Genomic DNA, 17,416 nt, shown 5'->3' on the forward strand with positions numbered 1-17,416 from the left:
GCTTATCTCTTCTTATCTTCGAACCAAGTGACTACCGGTGAGAAACCTAACTGACTACTGGTGAATACCAAAAGTATAATAAATAATTGAATTGTTTCTATTTGAGGATGTGACTTGGAAATGTTAACTAACTTATGATCAGAACTTATTGCACAAATTATTGTCTTAGTTAAAAATCTATACTGTCTCCTTCGAGAGCTTGCTGTGAGTAATGTGGGGCCATGCCATCTGCAGTCAGCTTATTCTATATTTCTGTACCTCATCATGACATGCCTATAATGTTATCGGAGTTGTTATATGTATTCCTACAATTATCTATAATCAGAGTATTTAAAATACATGGACTTACTTCTTTTGGGCTTCCTTCCAAAAATGAAACATTGGGTAATAAACTCCCTTGTTCTCCACAGTTCAAGACTTGCAGGGCTTCTGGTAAATCATATGCTTCCAGGAAACAACGAGCAGCCAGGTAGTAGCACAAAACATGCTTCTAGAATATAGAAATTGGTGACACTGTCAAACATAGTACTATGATAGTCCAGTTTAATCAGAAGAGTTAAATAAATATCTGATACAACACATAAGTGCCTCGATACTAAGCTTTACAAAAACAGTACTCATGATCACAGTCATAAGGATCATACACTACCATTTGTGAAAACTGAAACACCAAGAGTAAACTTGATTGTAAGAAACTTATACCATCAATTATGTACATGGCAATAACAAATTGATAATATTAGAAACCTTTACATGATTTCTAAATTAGTAATCACAGCACAGACTCAAACAAGCCCTTGATGTTTCCCTACTTACAGTTTATATGCAAATCCACAAAGTATTGACAGAAACAGTGATTTCTGGAGGGCAGTTGTGATAAAGTTGCTGGCCAACAATACCTCTAATCTGTATGATAAGCGGTTTGCCCGGTAAATTTAAAACACAAAGAAACTGTGGTGCTTGCCATTCCTTGAAGAAAGCTTGCACATTTCTCATCAGACACCATTCTGCTCAAACATGACACGCAGAGTTGCTGAAAGAGGAAGAGTACCTTGGGCTCTAAAACCTCCTTAATGTAGCATTTACTGTTTAGTTTATCTCACTGTGAACAGGTCAAGGCTGCATGTTGCAACCAGTGGTGCACCAAACCATTACATCTGATGATCACCTTCTTGTGGTCAACTACGCAGGTTGCCAGATCACTGTCACCCTGGTTGCAACTGATACGTATGTAGCAACACTTGTAATATTATGCCACTCAGCATGTCAGCAACAACAGTTACATGCCCCATTGCAGTCTGAGACATTTGTGCTAATGCAATGATATATGTACCAACATTTCTCTGGCAGGTAGCACCAAAATTATCAATGCAGCAGTGACTATTCCAGTACTACGTACATTCCAGTACTATGAAAACACAATGGACACATTTATATGATCTGCTATGGTTATGGAGGATAACACAGTGTCATCCTATCCCAAGGTATAAATGAATTACCAGGTAGTACCATGCTTGCTGCTGCATGACACCGTTCTATTTACTGCTTCATTACAGGCATCACTGTGATAGCACCATTCCACTTCCGCTAGCAAATGTTAGAGTATGGCAAATTCATTTCCTGTGAATGTATCATTCTGGTATGTTCAACTAAAAAAATGACATTGTGCCCTTTGAAGATGACAATTTATAAAAAAGCCCACTTCATTTGATGGTGACCCAGTGACAGAGCTTTGTGTAACACCATCCTCCCTAGCCAACCAGGAAAAAGAAAGATGATCTGGGCTTAACACCCTATTAGTGGCGATGTCATTAGAGATGAAGTAAGGTTAAACAAGGATTTGGAAAGAAGTCATTCACATCCTTCTAGAAGCAATTGTTTTACCTTGGGAAACTTAAATATGGATGGTTGAACTGGGTTTTGACACCCTCTTTCCTGCAAAACAGGTATAAAGAAATAGAAAATCTGTAGCAAAAACACACATTATTCACTCTGGTGCTCTCAAAGACTGGTAATGTTACAAACTCTTGTTAATAAGTTAAAGGGTCTCTGAGAGCAATGACAAAACACTGTGCTGTAAGGCACCATGTAGACTAAATGTTGATGGGACAACACAGGGACTAATTTCATACACAATACAGGATGTACATAAAGTCTGGGAACACTTTCAATTATTTGTTGCACAATAACTAAACATTGCACAGATGTCATACATGTAGCTTTTGAAGAGAAACTCTGAAAGCTTTTTTTACAAGCATTCGATATGCGAACAATGAGTGACCCAGCAGACGTCAATACGGTAATCGAATTCTTGCCATACCCGTCCCAGCATGGCATCATCGACGACTGTGGCAGGCGCTTCCCGTAACCTCTCCTGGAGCTTTGTTACATCACGTGGTACAGGCAGTACATACAACAGATCTTTAATGTGTCCCCACAGAAAAAGATCACATAAAGTGAGATCTGGTGATCAGGGAGGCCATTTCATGAAACAGCTGTCCCCTTCTATAGCACAGTCGATCCATCGATGCAGCAGCTCCGTGTTCAGGTACCCATGAACTTCACTATGAAAATAGGGTGGAGCCCCATCCTGCTGAAAGATGAATGGAGAGTCTGATTGCATCAGCCATTGCTGCAACATGTCCAAGTAGGAATATCCAATGACAGTGTGCTTGGCGAAGAAGAATGGTCCGTACAGTTTGCGACGTGACAAGGCAAAAAAAACATTTACCTTTGGGGAATAATGCTCAAATTCAATGCATTCGTGTGGATGCTTTGTACCCCAGATTCGACAATTATGCCTGTTCACTTTTCCATTCATGTGAAAAGTGGCTTTGTCACTAAAAATTAAGTGATCAATAATGCCATCCCCATCCTCATTCAATTGTTGCAACAGCGAACAAAACTCAAAACGCTTGTCTTTGCCGTTGTCATTGAGCTTCTGCACTAGCTCCAATTTGAATGGTTTCACAAACAGCGTCTGTTGCGGACTTCCCACACTGTCATTGGAGCCCTTTCGAGTTCACAGGATGCACGACACACTGATTTCTTTGGACTCCTTATGAAGTCTCTTGTACGCGCTCCACATTCACTTCACTCACATCGGGACAACCGCTTTTCTTTGCAGGACACAAGCAACCCGTCGTAATGACGGCTGCAGACTTTGTGACGGCCTGTAGGTCACACATTTGTCAGACAGTTGATTATTGGCTTCGAAGCACTGTTCTGTATACAAAAGGTTTAGTCAGATGTATTTTCCTCACACAAACAAGCAGCCTGGTTTAGTGAATGTGGTATAGACAGTGTCACTGAGTACTGAGACTGGTGCAAGAAGTATTGACCACCGCAGAGATACTGCACAGCAAGTGGTATTACAAGGTGCCAATGAGATGCTAGAAAGGAACCGCGCCTCCCCTAGTTCTGAGGTGCCACCTATGTGTCTCTGCCCCGGAATGGTGTTGCCATAGGCCAGGAGGGCAGTTCTGGTAGAGGTCAGATCCTGCTCACTTCCAGGAAGTTCCTGTCGCAGTAATGGCACTGTGCTGCCTACTTGCCATGACACAGCCCGTGCCAACCATCAGAGAGTGAAAAGACATCTGTCTCCTGTGAAGATTAGATTAGATTAATACTTGGTCCATAGATCATGAATACGACACTTCGTAATGATGTGGAACGTGTCAGGTTAATAAAAGATGTCTGTACAAGATATTGCATTACACAAAATATTGCATGACACTAATGTTTAAGCTAGGTTTTTTTTTCTTAATTTGTATCTAAAAATTCTGCCAGTGAGTAGAAGGAGTTGTCATCTAGAAATTCTTTTAATTTATTTTTAAATGTTGGTTGACTATCTGTCAGGCTTTTGATGCTGTTTGGTAGGTGACCAAAGACTTTTGTGGCAGCATAATTTACCCCTTTCTGTGCCAAAGTCCGATTTAACCCTGCATAGTGATGATCATCCTTTCTCCTGGTGTTATAGCTATGCACTCTGCTATTACTTTTGAACTGGTTGGGATTATTAACAACAAATTTCATAAGTGAATATATATACTGTGAGGTTACTGTGAGGATCCCTAGATCCTTAAATAGATGTCTGCAGGATGACCGTGGGAGGGCTCCAGCAATTATTCTAATTACACGTTTTTGAGCAATGAATCCTTTTCTACTCAACGATGAATTACCCCAGAATATGATGCCATACGAAAGCAGTGAATGAAAGCAGGCATAGTAAGCTTATTTACTGAGATTCTTGTCACCAAAATTTGCAATAACTCTAATAGCATACGTAGCTGAACTCAGACGTTTCAGCAGACCATCAATGTGTTGCTTCCAGTTTAACCTCTCATCAATGGCCACACCTAAAAATTTTGAAAATTCTACCTTAGCTACAGACTTCTGTTCAAAGTCTATATTTATTACTGGAGTTGTGCAATTTACTGTACGGAACTGTATATACTGTGTTTTATCAAAATTTAAAGAGAGTTCGTTTGCTGAGAACCACTTAATAATTTTGTGAAAGACATCATTTACAATTACATCACTTAGTTCTTGGTTTTTTGGATGTTATTACTATACTTGTATCATCAGCAAAAATAGCTAACTTTGCATCTTCATCAATGTGGAATGGTAAGTCATTAATATATATCAAGAACAGTAAAGGACCTAAGACCGAACCCTGTGGGACCCCGTACTTGATAGCCCCCCAGGATGAGGAATCAGCTGTTGTTTTAACATTACATGAATCACTTATTTCAACTTTCTGCATTCTTCCAGTTAAGTATGAATTAAACCATAATGATTTAGCTTATCTAAAAGAATTCCATGATTTACACAATCAAAGGCCTTTGAGAGATCACAAAAAATACCAATGGGTGATGTCCAGTTATTCAGAGCATTTAATATTTGATCAGTGAAAGCGTTTATAGCATTTTCTGTTGAAAAGCCTTTCTGCAAACCAAACTGACATTTTGTTAGCACTTTATTTTTACAAATATGGGAGGCTACTCTTGAATACATTACTTTCTAAAATTTTTTTGATAGAGCTGTCAGAAGAGAGATTGGGCGATAGTTGTTGACATCCGTCGCATCCCCCTTTTTATGCAATGGTTTTACAATGGCATATTTCAGTCTTTCGGGGAAAACACCCTGCTCCAAAGAGCTATTACATACGTGGCTGAGAATCCTACTTATCTGTGGGGAACAAGCTTTAAGTACCTTGCTGGAAATGCCATCAATTCTGTAAAAGCTTTTACTTTTCAGTGAGTTTATTATTTTACTGATTTCAGAGGGAGTGGTTGGTGGAAATACAGTTGTTTCAAACTGCACAGGTATGGCCTCTTCTATTAGAAGCCTTGCCTCTTCTAGTGAAGATCTAGATACTATTTTCACCTCAACATTTAAAAAATGATTATTGAAAATATTTTCAATTTCTGATTGTTTGTTAGTACACTTGTCATTCAGTTTTATGGCACTAAAGTCTTCCTGTGCTCTTGGTTGCCTTGTTTCCCTTTCAATAATATTCTAAATTGCTTTAATTTTATTATCAGAGTTACTGATCTCAGTGAACAATTTCGGGGTCAGTACTCCCTCTTGCTGTTAGATACAGCTCTCTTTTGCGGTTGCAAGATATCCTTATTCCTTTAGTTAGCCAAGGTTTTTTATATGTTTTCTTGGAATTATGTTTAACTACTTTCTTGGGAAAACAATTTTCAAATACCCTTAAAAATGTATCATGAAATAAGTTATAATTCAAGTTGGCATTGGGTTCCTAGTACACTTCATCCCAGTCTATCTGCTGTAGGCTTTTGATAAAGTTTGCAATATTTATATTGTTAATTGAATGCACTGCTTTGAAATTCTGATTTGATATACTGCATAGAGCTATGTCATGTACTGTAAGTAGCTGTGCACCATGATCTGAAAGACCATTCTCAACAGGATAAGCATTTATGTCCTTAAACTTATCTTGGTCTGTAAAAAAGTTATCTATCAATGTCCTGCTGTTCTTTGTTATCCGAGTAGGAAAATCAATGACGGAGCTCAAATTGAAAGTACCGAGTAATACTAAAAGGTCATTCTTCCTATTATACTCTTTCAGGGAATCAACATTGAAATTCCCACAAATGATAATTTGCTTCCCCCTGTCTGACAGATAGCACAACAAAGCATCCAAGTTTTCTAGAAATAGCTGAAAATTTCCTGAGGAGGACCTATACACTGTTACAATGATGAAAGTGCCTTCATTTAGTTTTAGTTCAGTGGCACATGCTTCCATATGTTGCTCTACACAAAATTTTTTAGTTTCTAAATTTTTTGCACTGTGGAAGCTTCTGACATATATGGCAACTCCTCCTCTCATCATATTATCTGTACTTATATGTGCAGCTAATTTGTACCCATTGATGCTAACCTTTTGCATATCAGTGACAATGTGATGCTCAAACAGGCATAGTACATCTATTACATTCTCAGTTTCTATATCTTCTAAACAAAGCAGAAGCTCATCAATTTTTTTCTTCAATCCCCCAATATTTTGATGAAATATACTAACATTATTTTTCACTTTACTTTTGTGAGTATCTTGAACTTTTTTAACATCTTTAGTACTTGCCTGGCTGAGTTTCCCACTGGACACTGATCTTACACTAAAAAAGAGTTTCCACCATGAGATGTGGTTCCTCCCCCCTTTAAATTTCCTGCTATCAGCCCAGCCAGTTTACCCTTCCCCTTCTTGTTGAGGTGTAGGCCATGTCTAGTTTAGTCCCACCTACTGAGTGAATCAACAGGAACCACACCAATGCGTGACCTTGCACCAGATCCAAGTAGCCGTTCCAACACCAAGTTAACTCTCCTGACAGAAGAGCTCAAATGAGGTACGTCGTGGGGCTCCAGAACCGACAAACCCAACACTGGTATGACTCGATGCTGATAAAACATTTACCAGGTCACACTCTATGCTGTACCCCAGATCTCTGTCAATACTGTTGCCTGGCCCACCCACAATAACCACGGTATCTTCCTAAATAAAGCCTCTGCATAGTGAACCTAAATCCTCTGTAACCTGCCCCAGTCCAGCGCTAGGTTTGAAAAAACTTGTGACTTATATGAAACGGAATGATCAAATACATTCAGTCATGCATAAAGCAGGTGGCAGACTTTGGTTTATTGGTAGAATACTGGACAAATGTCATCAATCTACAAAGAAGATTGCTTATAAATCACTTGTATGACCCATGTTAGAGAGTTGCTAAATTGTGTGGGATCTGTACCAAACACAACTAGTAAGAGATATTGACAATATTATGAAAAGGATAGATTGCTATTCACCTTATAGAGGGGGTTTTGAGCCCCAGACAGGTACTACAAAAAATACTGCTATACAATTAAGTTTTTTGGCCAAATGGCCTTCTTCTAAAGTACAAAATCAAACACAAATTTACCCCAGAAAACACACATTTACCGCAGAACAATTCAGACACACATTACTACTATCTCTGGCCACTGAGGCCAGACTCCATACAGCAACTGCGCCTGACGGTAGAAGCAGTCTGTGGGAGATGGAGTTAAGGAGAAGGCTTTGATGGAGGTAGGAGGAGGCTGAGGTGGAGAGGGGGGTATAGCATAGTAGGGATGGGGAAGGTGTACTGGTGCTTGTGGGAGCATGCAGGAATGTAAAAGGGACATGGTATGGCTGCTAGGTGCAGTTGGAAGGTTTGGGGTGTTGGGTGGTGTGGGGTCATAAAAGAAGAGAAGTAGAGCAGAGGAAAGACTAGTGGATGCATTGGTAGAATAGAAAGCTGTGTAGTGTTGTAATGGGAGCAGGGAAGGGGACAAGTGGGTGAAGTAGAGGGACTAGCAAAGGTTGAGGCCAGAAGGTTTATGGGAACATAGGATATACTGCATGGACAGTTCCCACCTGTACAATTCATAAAACCTGGTGTAGGTAGTGTAGACCCGGTGGCACAGGATGTGAACCAACCATTGAAGTGAAGCATGTTGTGTTGGTCAGTAGTGCAGCAACTGGGTAATTCAGCTGTCTCCTGGCCACAATTTATCAGTAGCCACCCATGTGGACTGACAGCTTGTTGGTTCCATTCTCATGTGGAAAGCAGCACAGTAGTTGCAGCTTAGTCAGTAGATCACATGACTGCTTTAACAAGCAGCCCTGCCCATGATGAGATAGGGGATACCTATGACCAGGCTGGAGGAGGGTGTGGTGGAAGGATGTATGGGACAGGTCTTGCATCTAGGTCTATTGCAGGGGTCTAAGCCATAGGACAAGGGGTGAGGAGCAGGGCTGGAGTAGGGATGGACAACGGTGTTGTGTAGGTTCAGAGGGCAGTGGAATACAACTGTGGGAGTAAGGTATGGGAAGGATAGTGGGTAGGATATTCCTCATATCAAGGCACAAGGAGAGATAGTTGAAACCCTAGCAGCGAAAACTGTTCAGCTGCTACAGTGCTTGATGGTACTGAGTCATGGGGGATGCACTCCTTTGTGGCCTAACTGTGGGTACATGGGCAGTAGTAGGTTAGTAGGTGATGAGAGAGATAAGGCATGGGAGAACTGTTTCTGTACAAGGTTAGGAGAGTAATTTCATTATACGAAGGCCTTAGTGAGACCTTTGGTATATTTGGAAAGAACTGCTCGTCACTATAGATGCAACAGCCACAGATGGTTAGGCTATATGGAAGGGACTTCCATGGTATGGAATGGGCGGCGGCAGCTGTCCAAGTGGACGTATTGCTGGAGGTTGGTAGGTTTGATGTGAATAAAGATACTGATGTAACCATTCTTGAGGTGGAGGTCAACATCGAGGAAGATGGACTGTTGTGTTGAGGAGAAGCAGGTGAAGCTAATGGGGGAGAAGCTGTTGAGATTCTGAAGGAATAGGGATAGTGTGTCTACACCCTGGACCAGATCACGAGAGCATAATCAAATGAATCTGAACTGGGCGAGGAGTTTTGGATTCTGGGTGTTTAAGGAATGGTTTCTCTAGATGGACAATGAATAGGTTGGCATAGGACAGTGCAATGAAGAAGCCAATTGCTGTACCATGGATACAAGGACAAGGCGAGATGAACACATGTAGGGAAAAGACAAACACCAAGGCAAACAAATGCAAAGAAAGGGTGACAGAGAGTTAAAATGGAGTGAGGGTGGAGGCCTCAGAGAGTAGGACAGACGACCACCTTTAGATGGTACAATAAAAAAAAAAAACTCACGAATAAAATACAAAACTAAATCTGCTGTTGAGGCATCATCGCCCAACACCACGGGCAGGGCGCTGGGAAGGTTACAAGTCCGACACAAAGCAACTGAAATTGGACAGTCCAGCAAGATGTGGACGACAGTCATATGGGAGCCACAGCAAACCGAGGTGGGTCCTCGCAACGGAGGAGGTAACCATGTGTTAGCCACGTATGGCCGATGCAGAGTCTGCAAAGGACAATAGATTCCCTTCGAGTGGCTCACATGGATGTCGATACATTTGTTGCCTCCTTTATAGTACAGAGTTTATTTGGTGTACTCGGGGTGCGCCATTCAGTATCCCAGATCGCGAAAACTTTGCAGTGGAAGACTGATTGCAAATCGGTTTCTGGCAGGCCAATCTCTAGAGATGGTTTACGGGTGGCCTGTTTGGCCAGGCGGTCAGTACGTTCACTGCCCGGTATCCCAACACATCCTGGGATCCAAATGTAGATCACTGAGCATCCAGTTGCAGAAGGCATAAAGAGTCTCCTGGATTGTCAGTACCAAAGGATGTCTAGGGAAGCACTGGTAAAGAGCTTGTACGCTGCTTAAGGAGTCACTACAGATGACGAAGGACTCACTGGAGCAGAAGCGGATATGATCAAGAGTGTGACACATGGCAACCAACTCTGTAGTGAAAACCCTGCAGCCTTCCAGGAAGGAGAGCTGTCCAGTATGGCCAACATGAGCCTAAGCAAAGCCAACAAGACCGTCGACCAATGATCCATCTGTGTAGATTATTTCTGAGCCCTCAAACTCGCCGGAGAGAGAAATTGCCGGCGGGGGGCCTCAGGTGGAACTGAGCCTTTGTGGCCTTGCAATAGGTTCAGCCCAAGACATGGTGCAATAGGTTCAGCCCAAGACATGGTGCAATAGGTTCAGCCCAAGCCATGGCCGAGGTATGGACCATGGAGGTGTACGGAAGTGGGCTCGCAGTAAAGGTGGTAAGGGGAAATCATCGAGTTCATTGAGAAGTGACCAGACACAGACAGCGAAGGGATTCACAGTTCTGGGCCGCTGTTGTGGGAGATGGATCATCATGTTGGGGAAAAGGAGACGGTAATTTGGATGGTGGGGTAATTTGCGAACAATAGTTGCCACCGGAACCGCAATGGAGGAACGCCAGCTTAAACAAGGAGGCTGTTGACAGGGCTCGATTGGAAGGCTCCCGTCCCAAGGAGAACTCCACAGTGGTGGATACAGTCCAGCAGACCCAGTGCAGAGGGCAATGCTGAACCATACACCATGCTCTCATAATCAGCATGGGACTGTACAAGTGCTTAGTACAACTGCAGCACCCCAGTCGGTGTGGCTCAGGCATTGAATAAGATTAAGGTGCCACTAGCACTTGTCCTTAAGCTGACGAAGATGGGGAAGACAAGTTAAGCAGGCACTGATGACCAGTCCCAAAAAGCGGTAAGTCTCCACTACATCTAGAAGTTGGTCATAGAGGTAAATTTCTGGATGGGGATGGATGGTACACGGACGACAGAAGTGCATGACACAAGTTTTGGCAGCCGAAAACAAAGCCATGAGTGAGGGTCCACGACTGTGCCTTCTGTAAAGCTCCCTGCAGCCAGCATTCAGCTGTAACAGTAGAAGAGGAGCAGAAGGAAATATAAAAATCGTCAGCATATAGGAGGGAGATACTGACAATCCCACTGCTAACGCGAGACCATTGATGGCAATTAAAAAGAGTGGGACCGTGAGGACAAAGCCCTGCAGAATTCCATTCTCTTGTACATGAGATGCACTGTGGGAAACACCGACATGAACTCTGAAAGTGCGGTGCGACAAAGAGTTCCGTATAAAAATTGGGAGTGGGCCCTGGAGAACCCACTCGTGCAGAGTAGCGAGGATGTGGTGTCACCAAGTGGTACCGTAGGCCTTCGTGAGGTTGAAAAAGATGGCAGTAAGGTGTTGTTGCCGGGAAAAGGCCAATTCAATGGCATACTCCAGGTACAAGAAGTTGTCGATGGTGGGGCGTCCTTGGCGAAAACCTCCCTCGGACAGAACCAGAAAGCCCCAAGACTCAAAGAGCCAATACAACTGCCAGCTCACCATATGTTCGAGCAGCTTGCACAGAATGTTGGTGAGGCCGATAGGACAATAGTTATCAACATCTAGTGGGTTCTTCCAGGGCTTTAGCACTGGAAAGATGATACTTTCCCTCTACTGCAATGGGAATTCGCCATCACTCCAGATGCAGTTAAAGACGGCAAGGAGTTGGCATGGGGAATCCACTGACAGATGTTTCAGCATTTACGAATGGATGCAGTCTGGACCAGGGGATGTGTCAGGACAGTCGGCAAGGGCAATGAGAAATTCCCCCTCACAGAAGGGAGCACTATAAGAATCAGGGTGGCATGGAGCAAAATATAGGCGTTGTCATTGCACCCGCTGTTTGAGGAGACGACAAGCAAGGCAATAATTATCAGATGCAGAGGTGTGAGCATAATACTTGGCAAGATGCTCTGCGATTATGTCTTGATCAGCAGATACAGCTCCATGTGCACAAATGCTAGGTACACCCGTAGGGGTCTGATAGCCGTTAAGTCGTTGGAGCATGATCCAAACCTGTGAGGGTGAGGTTCGTGTTCCAATGGTGGAGACATAGTGTTCATAACACTCCTGCTTCCTTTGTCTGATGAGGAGGCGAACCTGGGCATGGAGCCATTTGAAGGCAATAAGATTCTCCAGGGAGGGGTGGCACTTATGAAGTTGGAGGGCCCACCTATGGTCTCTAATGGGCACAGCAATTTCCTGCAACCACCAAGGCACTGACTTCCTCGGAGGCAACCGGAGGAACAAGGGATTGCCAGTTCAGCTGCGGCAACAATAGTATTATGACAACGTGGATCACTTCATCAATGGTGGCTTGCAACAGATACTCAATGTTGGTAACGTATGTGAAAGTGTCCCAATTAGACTTCGGAAGAGCCCACCTGGGCAAGTGTCAAGATGAGAGATGATGGGGTAGGGACAGGAAGAGTGGAAAGTGGTCATGATCACATAACTCGTCATGTGCTCTCCAGTGGATGGGAGAGGGACAGGACCGCAAACCAAGAGATCAATGGCTGAATGGTGCCTTGTTTCACACTGAAATGCATGGGAGCACCTGTATTTAAGAGGCAAAGGTCGAGTTGAGTTAGTATGTCCTCAACATCTTAGCCAAGGCCTGTGAGCTTGGTGCCACACCACAAAGAATTATGTGTGTTATAATCACCCTGAAAGAGAAAAGGTGGGGGAAGTTGTGGAATGAGAGTAGTCAATACATGGGGTGGTGCACCACCATCTGGAGGGAGGTAGATGTTACAGACGGTTATTTCCTGTGGTGTCCTCACCCTGAGAGTCACAGCTTCTGAAGGTGTTTGAAGAGGCACAGGCTCACTACAAACAGAGGTAAGTACGAAGATACAAACTCCATCTGACAGTCTGTCACAGGCAGGATGGTTTTTTGTAGTACCCCCGATAACCATAAAGGGAAGGGTCCGCACTGTATGAAAACCAGGTTTCCTGAAGGACAATGCGAAAAGCTGGTGTAACCTTAAAAGTTGACGTAACTCAGGCAGGTGGGAGAAAAAATCGCTGCAGGTCTATTTGAATCTAAGAAGGCTTGTAGTGACCAAGGAGGCAGGTTATGCCTCAGCATCACCGGCTGCCACCGGTTGAGTATTTATATCGATTGCCATTGGGGATGAGGTGTTGGTGAGATCCAGGACCTCAGGGGACACTAAAATCTCCACCTCATCCTCAAACACTAAAACAGTAGGGAGTGGAGGTGTTGGGGCCACCAGAGGGTCCTGTTTCTTACAGTCTTCTTCTTGGTTTGCTTGTCCTCTCTTTGGTGCTTGCTGGGAGGAGTTCTCCAAAGTAGCTTCAGGCATGGAGGAAGACCATGAAGCTCTTCATCCAGCGGCTTTTGGCTCCTTTAGCCACTGGCGAGTGTCCACTGTAGCATTAGTGAAGACCTTGGAAGAGAGAGTCCCAAGTGAGCCCTTCCGCACGAGAGGAGCCGGAGGAGGCTGTTGCTTCTCCAGCTGGGAGGAGGGGATCAATGTCCTCTGCGTTTGGGGTGGTATTGCTCACAAAGCAAGTGCTTTGGGAGCAACAGAAGAAGATTTTCCCCCTACAGGTACACAAGCATATTCATATGTCTGCTTGTGTGTGTGTGTGTGTGTGTGTGTGTGTGTGTGTGTGTGTGTGTGTGCGCGCGTGAGTATATACCTATCCTTTTTTCCCCCTAAGGTAAGTCTTTCCGCTCCCGGGATTGGAATGACTCCTTACCCTCTCCCTTAAAACCCACATCCTTTCATCTTTCCTTTTCCTTCCCTCTTTCCTGACGAAGCAGCCGCCGGTTGCGAAAGCTCAAATTCTGTGTGTGTGTTTGTGTGTTTTATTCATTGTGCCTATCTACCGGCGCTTTCCCACTTGGTAAGTCTTGGAATCTTTGTTTTTAATATATTTTTCCCATGTGGAAGTTTCTTTCTATTTTATTTATGTCACTATTATAACCTACTCATAAGATAATTCTATCACAATAATTAAATTAAAAAAAAAAATCTGTAAACTAACTAAAATCCACACATGATGTACACAGTGTGTCTAGACACTCAGGTGACACATATTTGTGTGTTTGACCATCACATTTAAATTGAGTGCACTCTTTCGGGTTGACAACAGCACTGTAGTCAATGTTGGAAGAAGAATCTTTGCGTTAACCAATGTGATGGTAAAGCATTTTTGTTGTATCTTGTATATGGTACATAAGAACAGTAGATGATTCCCGTCCCCTCCTTCACTGCATGAATCACGTAATGGAGATTTCTTCAATCCTATTTGGAACAGGTGAGTTGGGAATTTGCCGTGATTTAAGAGCATGCACGTAACAGCTGCTATGAATGACCTGCACCTATTCCAATCAGTAAACCAAGGGGATAACGCTATTTTAAGCTGCAAGTAGCCATATAGTACTCCTTTTGATGTCTTGGTTTAATATCATTGTGTATGTCACTTGTTTCTCGCTTTTTCATTGATCAAGATCAGTATTCCTTGATAAGGAAGTCTCTCATTTAGGATTTCACCTAAGTTCATCACTCACTCTGCTAATCTTCTACTAATTTCTAATAAAATATGCCACAGAGACCTGAAATGCAGGAGAAATTTGTTGCTATTTGTGCTTGCTTAAAACTTCTTTAATAATGTCTATAATTATAAGTGACACAACGTTGTGCGTTTTTGGTTTTTTAAGGTTCTTAGAGAACCTGGTATCATCACGCTACTGCTTTGTCTGCAAGGTCTGCCATATTTTACTGCTCCTCTAACTGTGATGGCTTCCGTGTAATATATTGCTGCCTTGTTAGGTAGAGAATATAGGGCTTGATAATTTTCTGCATCGTTGTACACTGCACATCCTGCTTTATCGCAGTCGACGGTCTTGGATCCATCTGTATAAACCTTTGCCAAATTCAGGAAAATAGTATTGAGTAAAATGTTGATCTCAGGCTTCAAATTTGGACAATCTTTATATTGTACAATGTTATCCAAGGTTAGTAGACTTTCTTCTCAACAGCTGAATGGGACAAGGAATTCTGGTAACATGTATTTCCGTATTTTATTTTTGTACAAGGTCCACCATCCAAGAGATTTCATTATTAGTGGTTTTCTCCTATTTCCAGAGAAATAGTTAAATTTTTTGATGTTGGACCAATACTTCATTATATCACATATGAGACAGTGTCCTGTCTGCGAGATTCGCTTTAAAATTAATTTTTTTCACAAGTTTTTCCCACCTGATACTCAAGTGGTGGATCCCCCACCTGAACAAGGAGAGCACTGGTAGGTGTAGACAGCAGGACTCTAGCAAATATTCAAATACAGTAATACTGAAGTTTGTCCACCTTCAATATTGAATTTACTGCAGCACCATGATAAAATAGGCATCCATAATCCAAGACTGATCTCACAAGAGTCTTATACAAGATGAGGAGAATTTTTGGGTGTAATCCCAACCATGTGCCAGCTGCACATCTCAGTGCATTTATCCTAGTTGCTATCTTGGAAGAAATATCACTTCTGTGAGGTCTCCACATTAGCCTCAAGTCAATTCTCACACGTAGAAATTTAACTTGACTCCTGAGTGGGATATTTATTCCACTCTTTCTCTTACTATCCAGGAAATCTGCAACTCTTCTTCGCATGAAAATAACTATCAATGATTTTTTCAGTGGTATCTCCACACCATTCTCTTTCAACCAAGTTCTAAGATTTAATACAACATGATCTGTACTTTCTGTTGTTGTTCCTACAGAATAATCATTCGAATACAGGCAAAGATCATCTGTGAATTGTAGAGTAGTTACTCCTAGCAAGAAACATTTTTCGAGGTCTCGTGTATACACAATGTACAGGACAGGGCTCAGAATGGCTCCCTTAGTAAGACGATTGCCAATTTCTGAGGGGCATTGGCTTGGCATTGTACTTAACATAGATCCTTCATTACGAATGCAAAGATTTAATTCCACAGATTAGTTTCAGGGTTAAACCAGTAGAAACAAGTTTTCTTTGCAGTGCTCTGATTTTCAAACTGCCATGAGGCCCAGCTATATCACAGAATACTGAAAACATGATACATTTGTTCACAAAGGTCCACTGAATGTTAGTTGTCAAAATCCCTGTTTCTGTCAAGTGCATTCTTTCCCTTCCAAAATCCAAATTGAGTCTTGGGAAGGACATTATTCCTATCTAGCATTCAGATCTGTTTATAACCATTCTTTCAAGTGTGTCTGACAAACATGAAGATAGTACTAGTGGTCTGTAAGATGATGGATTTAGAATATCTTTGTTTGGTTTAAGAATACAAACGAATAGCAATATTTCCTTTTCATAAAACTGTTGTTATTCCATCCTGGATTTTCCAGTGTTTAACATGGCATACTGAATGTATACAGAGGACAGCACAAATTATCAAGTTTGTTTGACCATTGGTGCTGGAGAAACTGAACTGGCTTACCCCTAAAGATAGATGCAACTATACCGAGAAAGCGTACTTACAAAGTTTCAAGACCTGGCTTTAAATGATGACTCGAGGAATATACCACAATCCCTTAGATATCACTCCTGTAGGGATTGTGTGGACAAGATCATATTAATCACGCATGCACGGAGAATTTGTTCATTCTTCCTGAACTCCATATGTGAATGGAAACAGTAAAAAATAAAACAGTAATAACTGGTACAGTATCTGCCGTGTACTTCACAAACATTTGTAGAGTATAGATGCAAATGAAAAAGAAGAGATCTATGTACATTTGCTCACACTTGAAAAAAGCACAGATATATTTGACTGTGCTAAGTTTTCAATATCTGTGTGTGGTGTCAGTATGGAGCTGCAAGTATCTGAGGAATTCCTGGGTGTGGCACCGATCAATTAAACTGCAACAGGTTTTGATATTTCTGAAGCTGTTCTGGATCACTAGACAATATGAATTTGCTGTGGGACAAGTTTCATCCTGTAGCTACAGTTGGTGCACCACAAATGATCAAGTGTCAGCACGATTCCACTTCTCGTTTGGAAAATAAATACGAAAGCAAATTTGGAGGAGACCTTTTGATTGTATCTGCTTCATTCACCACGAGGCATTGTGTGATTAAAGAATGGAATTCAGTCATGTAAGTCAAGAGTGTGTACTTTGTCCAGTGTCACGGTGTTAATCATCAGGAAGTCATATGATTCCTGAAAGATGTGAAATTGGAATAGGGGGACATACCTTTTTGTTGACTTAATTGTGAACAACCATGAGTTTTCTCGAAATGAAAGGGGAATAAATGCATTGCCTGAAAGACTTAAAATAGCTATCAGACCTATACACCTTAACTCTGTCATTGCCAAGTAAATAGTAGTTAATAGTTGACATTCACAATACAATCACAGCATTCATCTACAAGTTAGATTTCAGATGCAAATGTGTAATGAAAATGTAACATTCTTCAGTCATCTGGCTTCTTTAAAGTTATGTGAAAGTATCAGTTTCAGAGGATGTGACAATGAAGAGCAACATCTGCATTAAGGTTGCTAACACTTTGATGCCTGCTTTTCCTGATCTTGCTCTAAAAAGGAAACCTAAAAATTGAGAAGAGGAATAAATATATTCAAACAATGGAA

The 17,416-nt window shown here is 42.1% G+C and overlaps 1 protein-coding gene across 1 annotated transcript in view; it reads right to left on the reverse strand.

The window, feature by feature from the left end:
• The window catches only part of LOC126266631 (cell division cycle protein 16 homolog), a 175,557-nt gene that overhangs the window by 133,911 nt on the left and 24,230 nt on the right, over positions 1 to 17,416 (reverse strand). Inside the window, exon 3 of the mRNA XM_049970989.1 lies at positions 350 to 490. Within this exon, the coding sequence (XP_049826946.1) occupies positions 350 to 490 (141 nt within the window). The remainder of the gene's footprint in view (positions 1 to 349; positions 491 to 17,416) is intronic.

Source organism: Schistocerca gregaria, chromosome 4 (assembly GCF_023897955.1).
Source record: "Schistocerca gregaria isolate iqSchGreg1 chromosome 4, iqSchGreg1.2, whole genome shotgun sequence".
In the NCBI taxonomy this organism is placed as follows: Eukaryota; Metazoa; Arthropoda; class Insecta; order Orthoptera; family Acrididae; genus Schistocerca; species Schistocerca gregaria.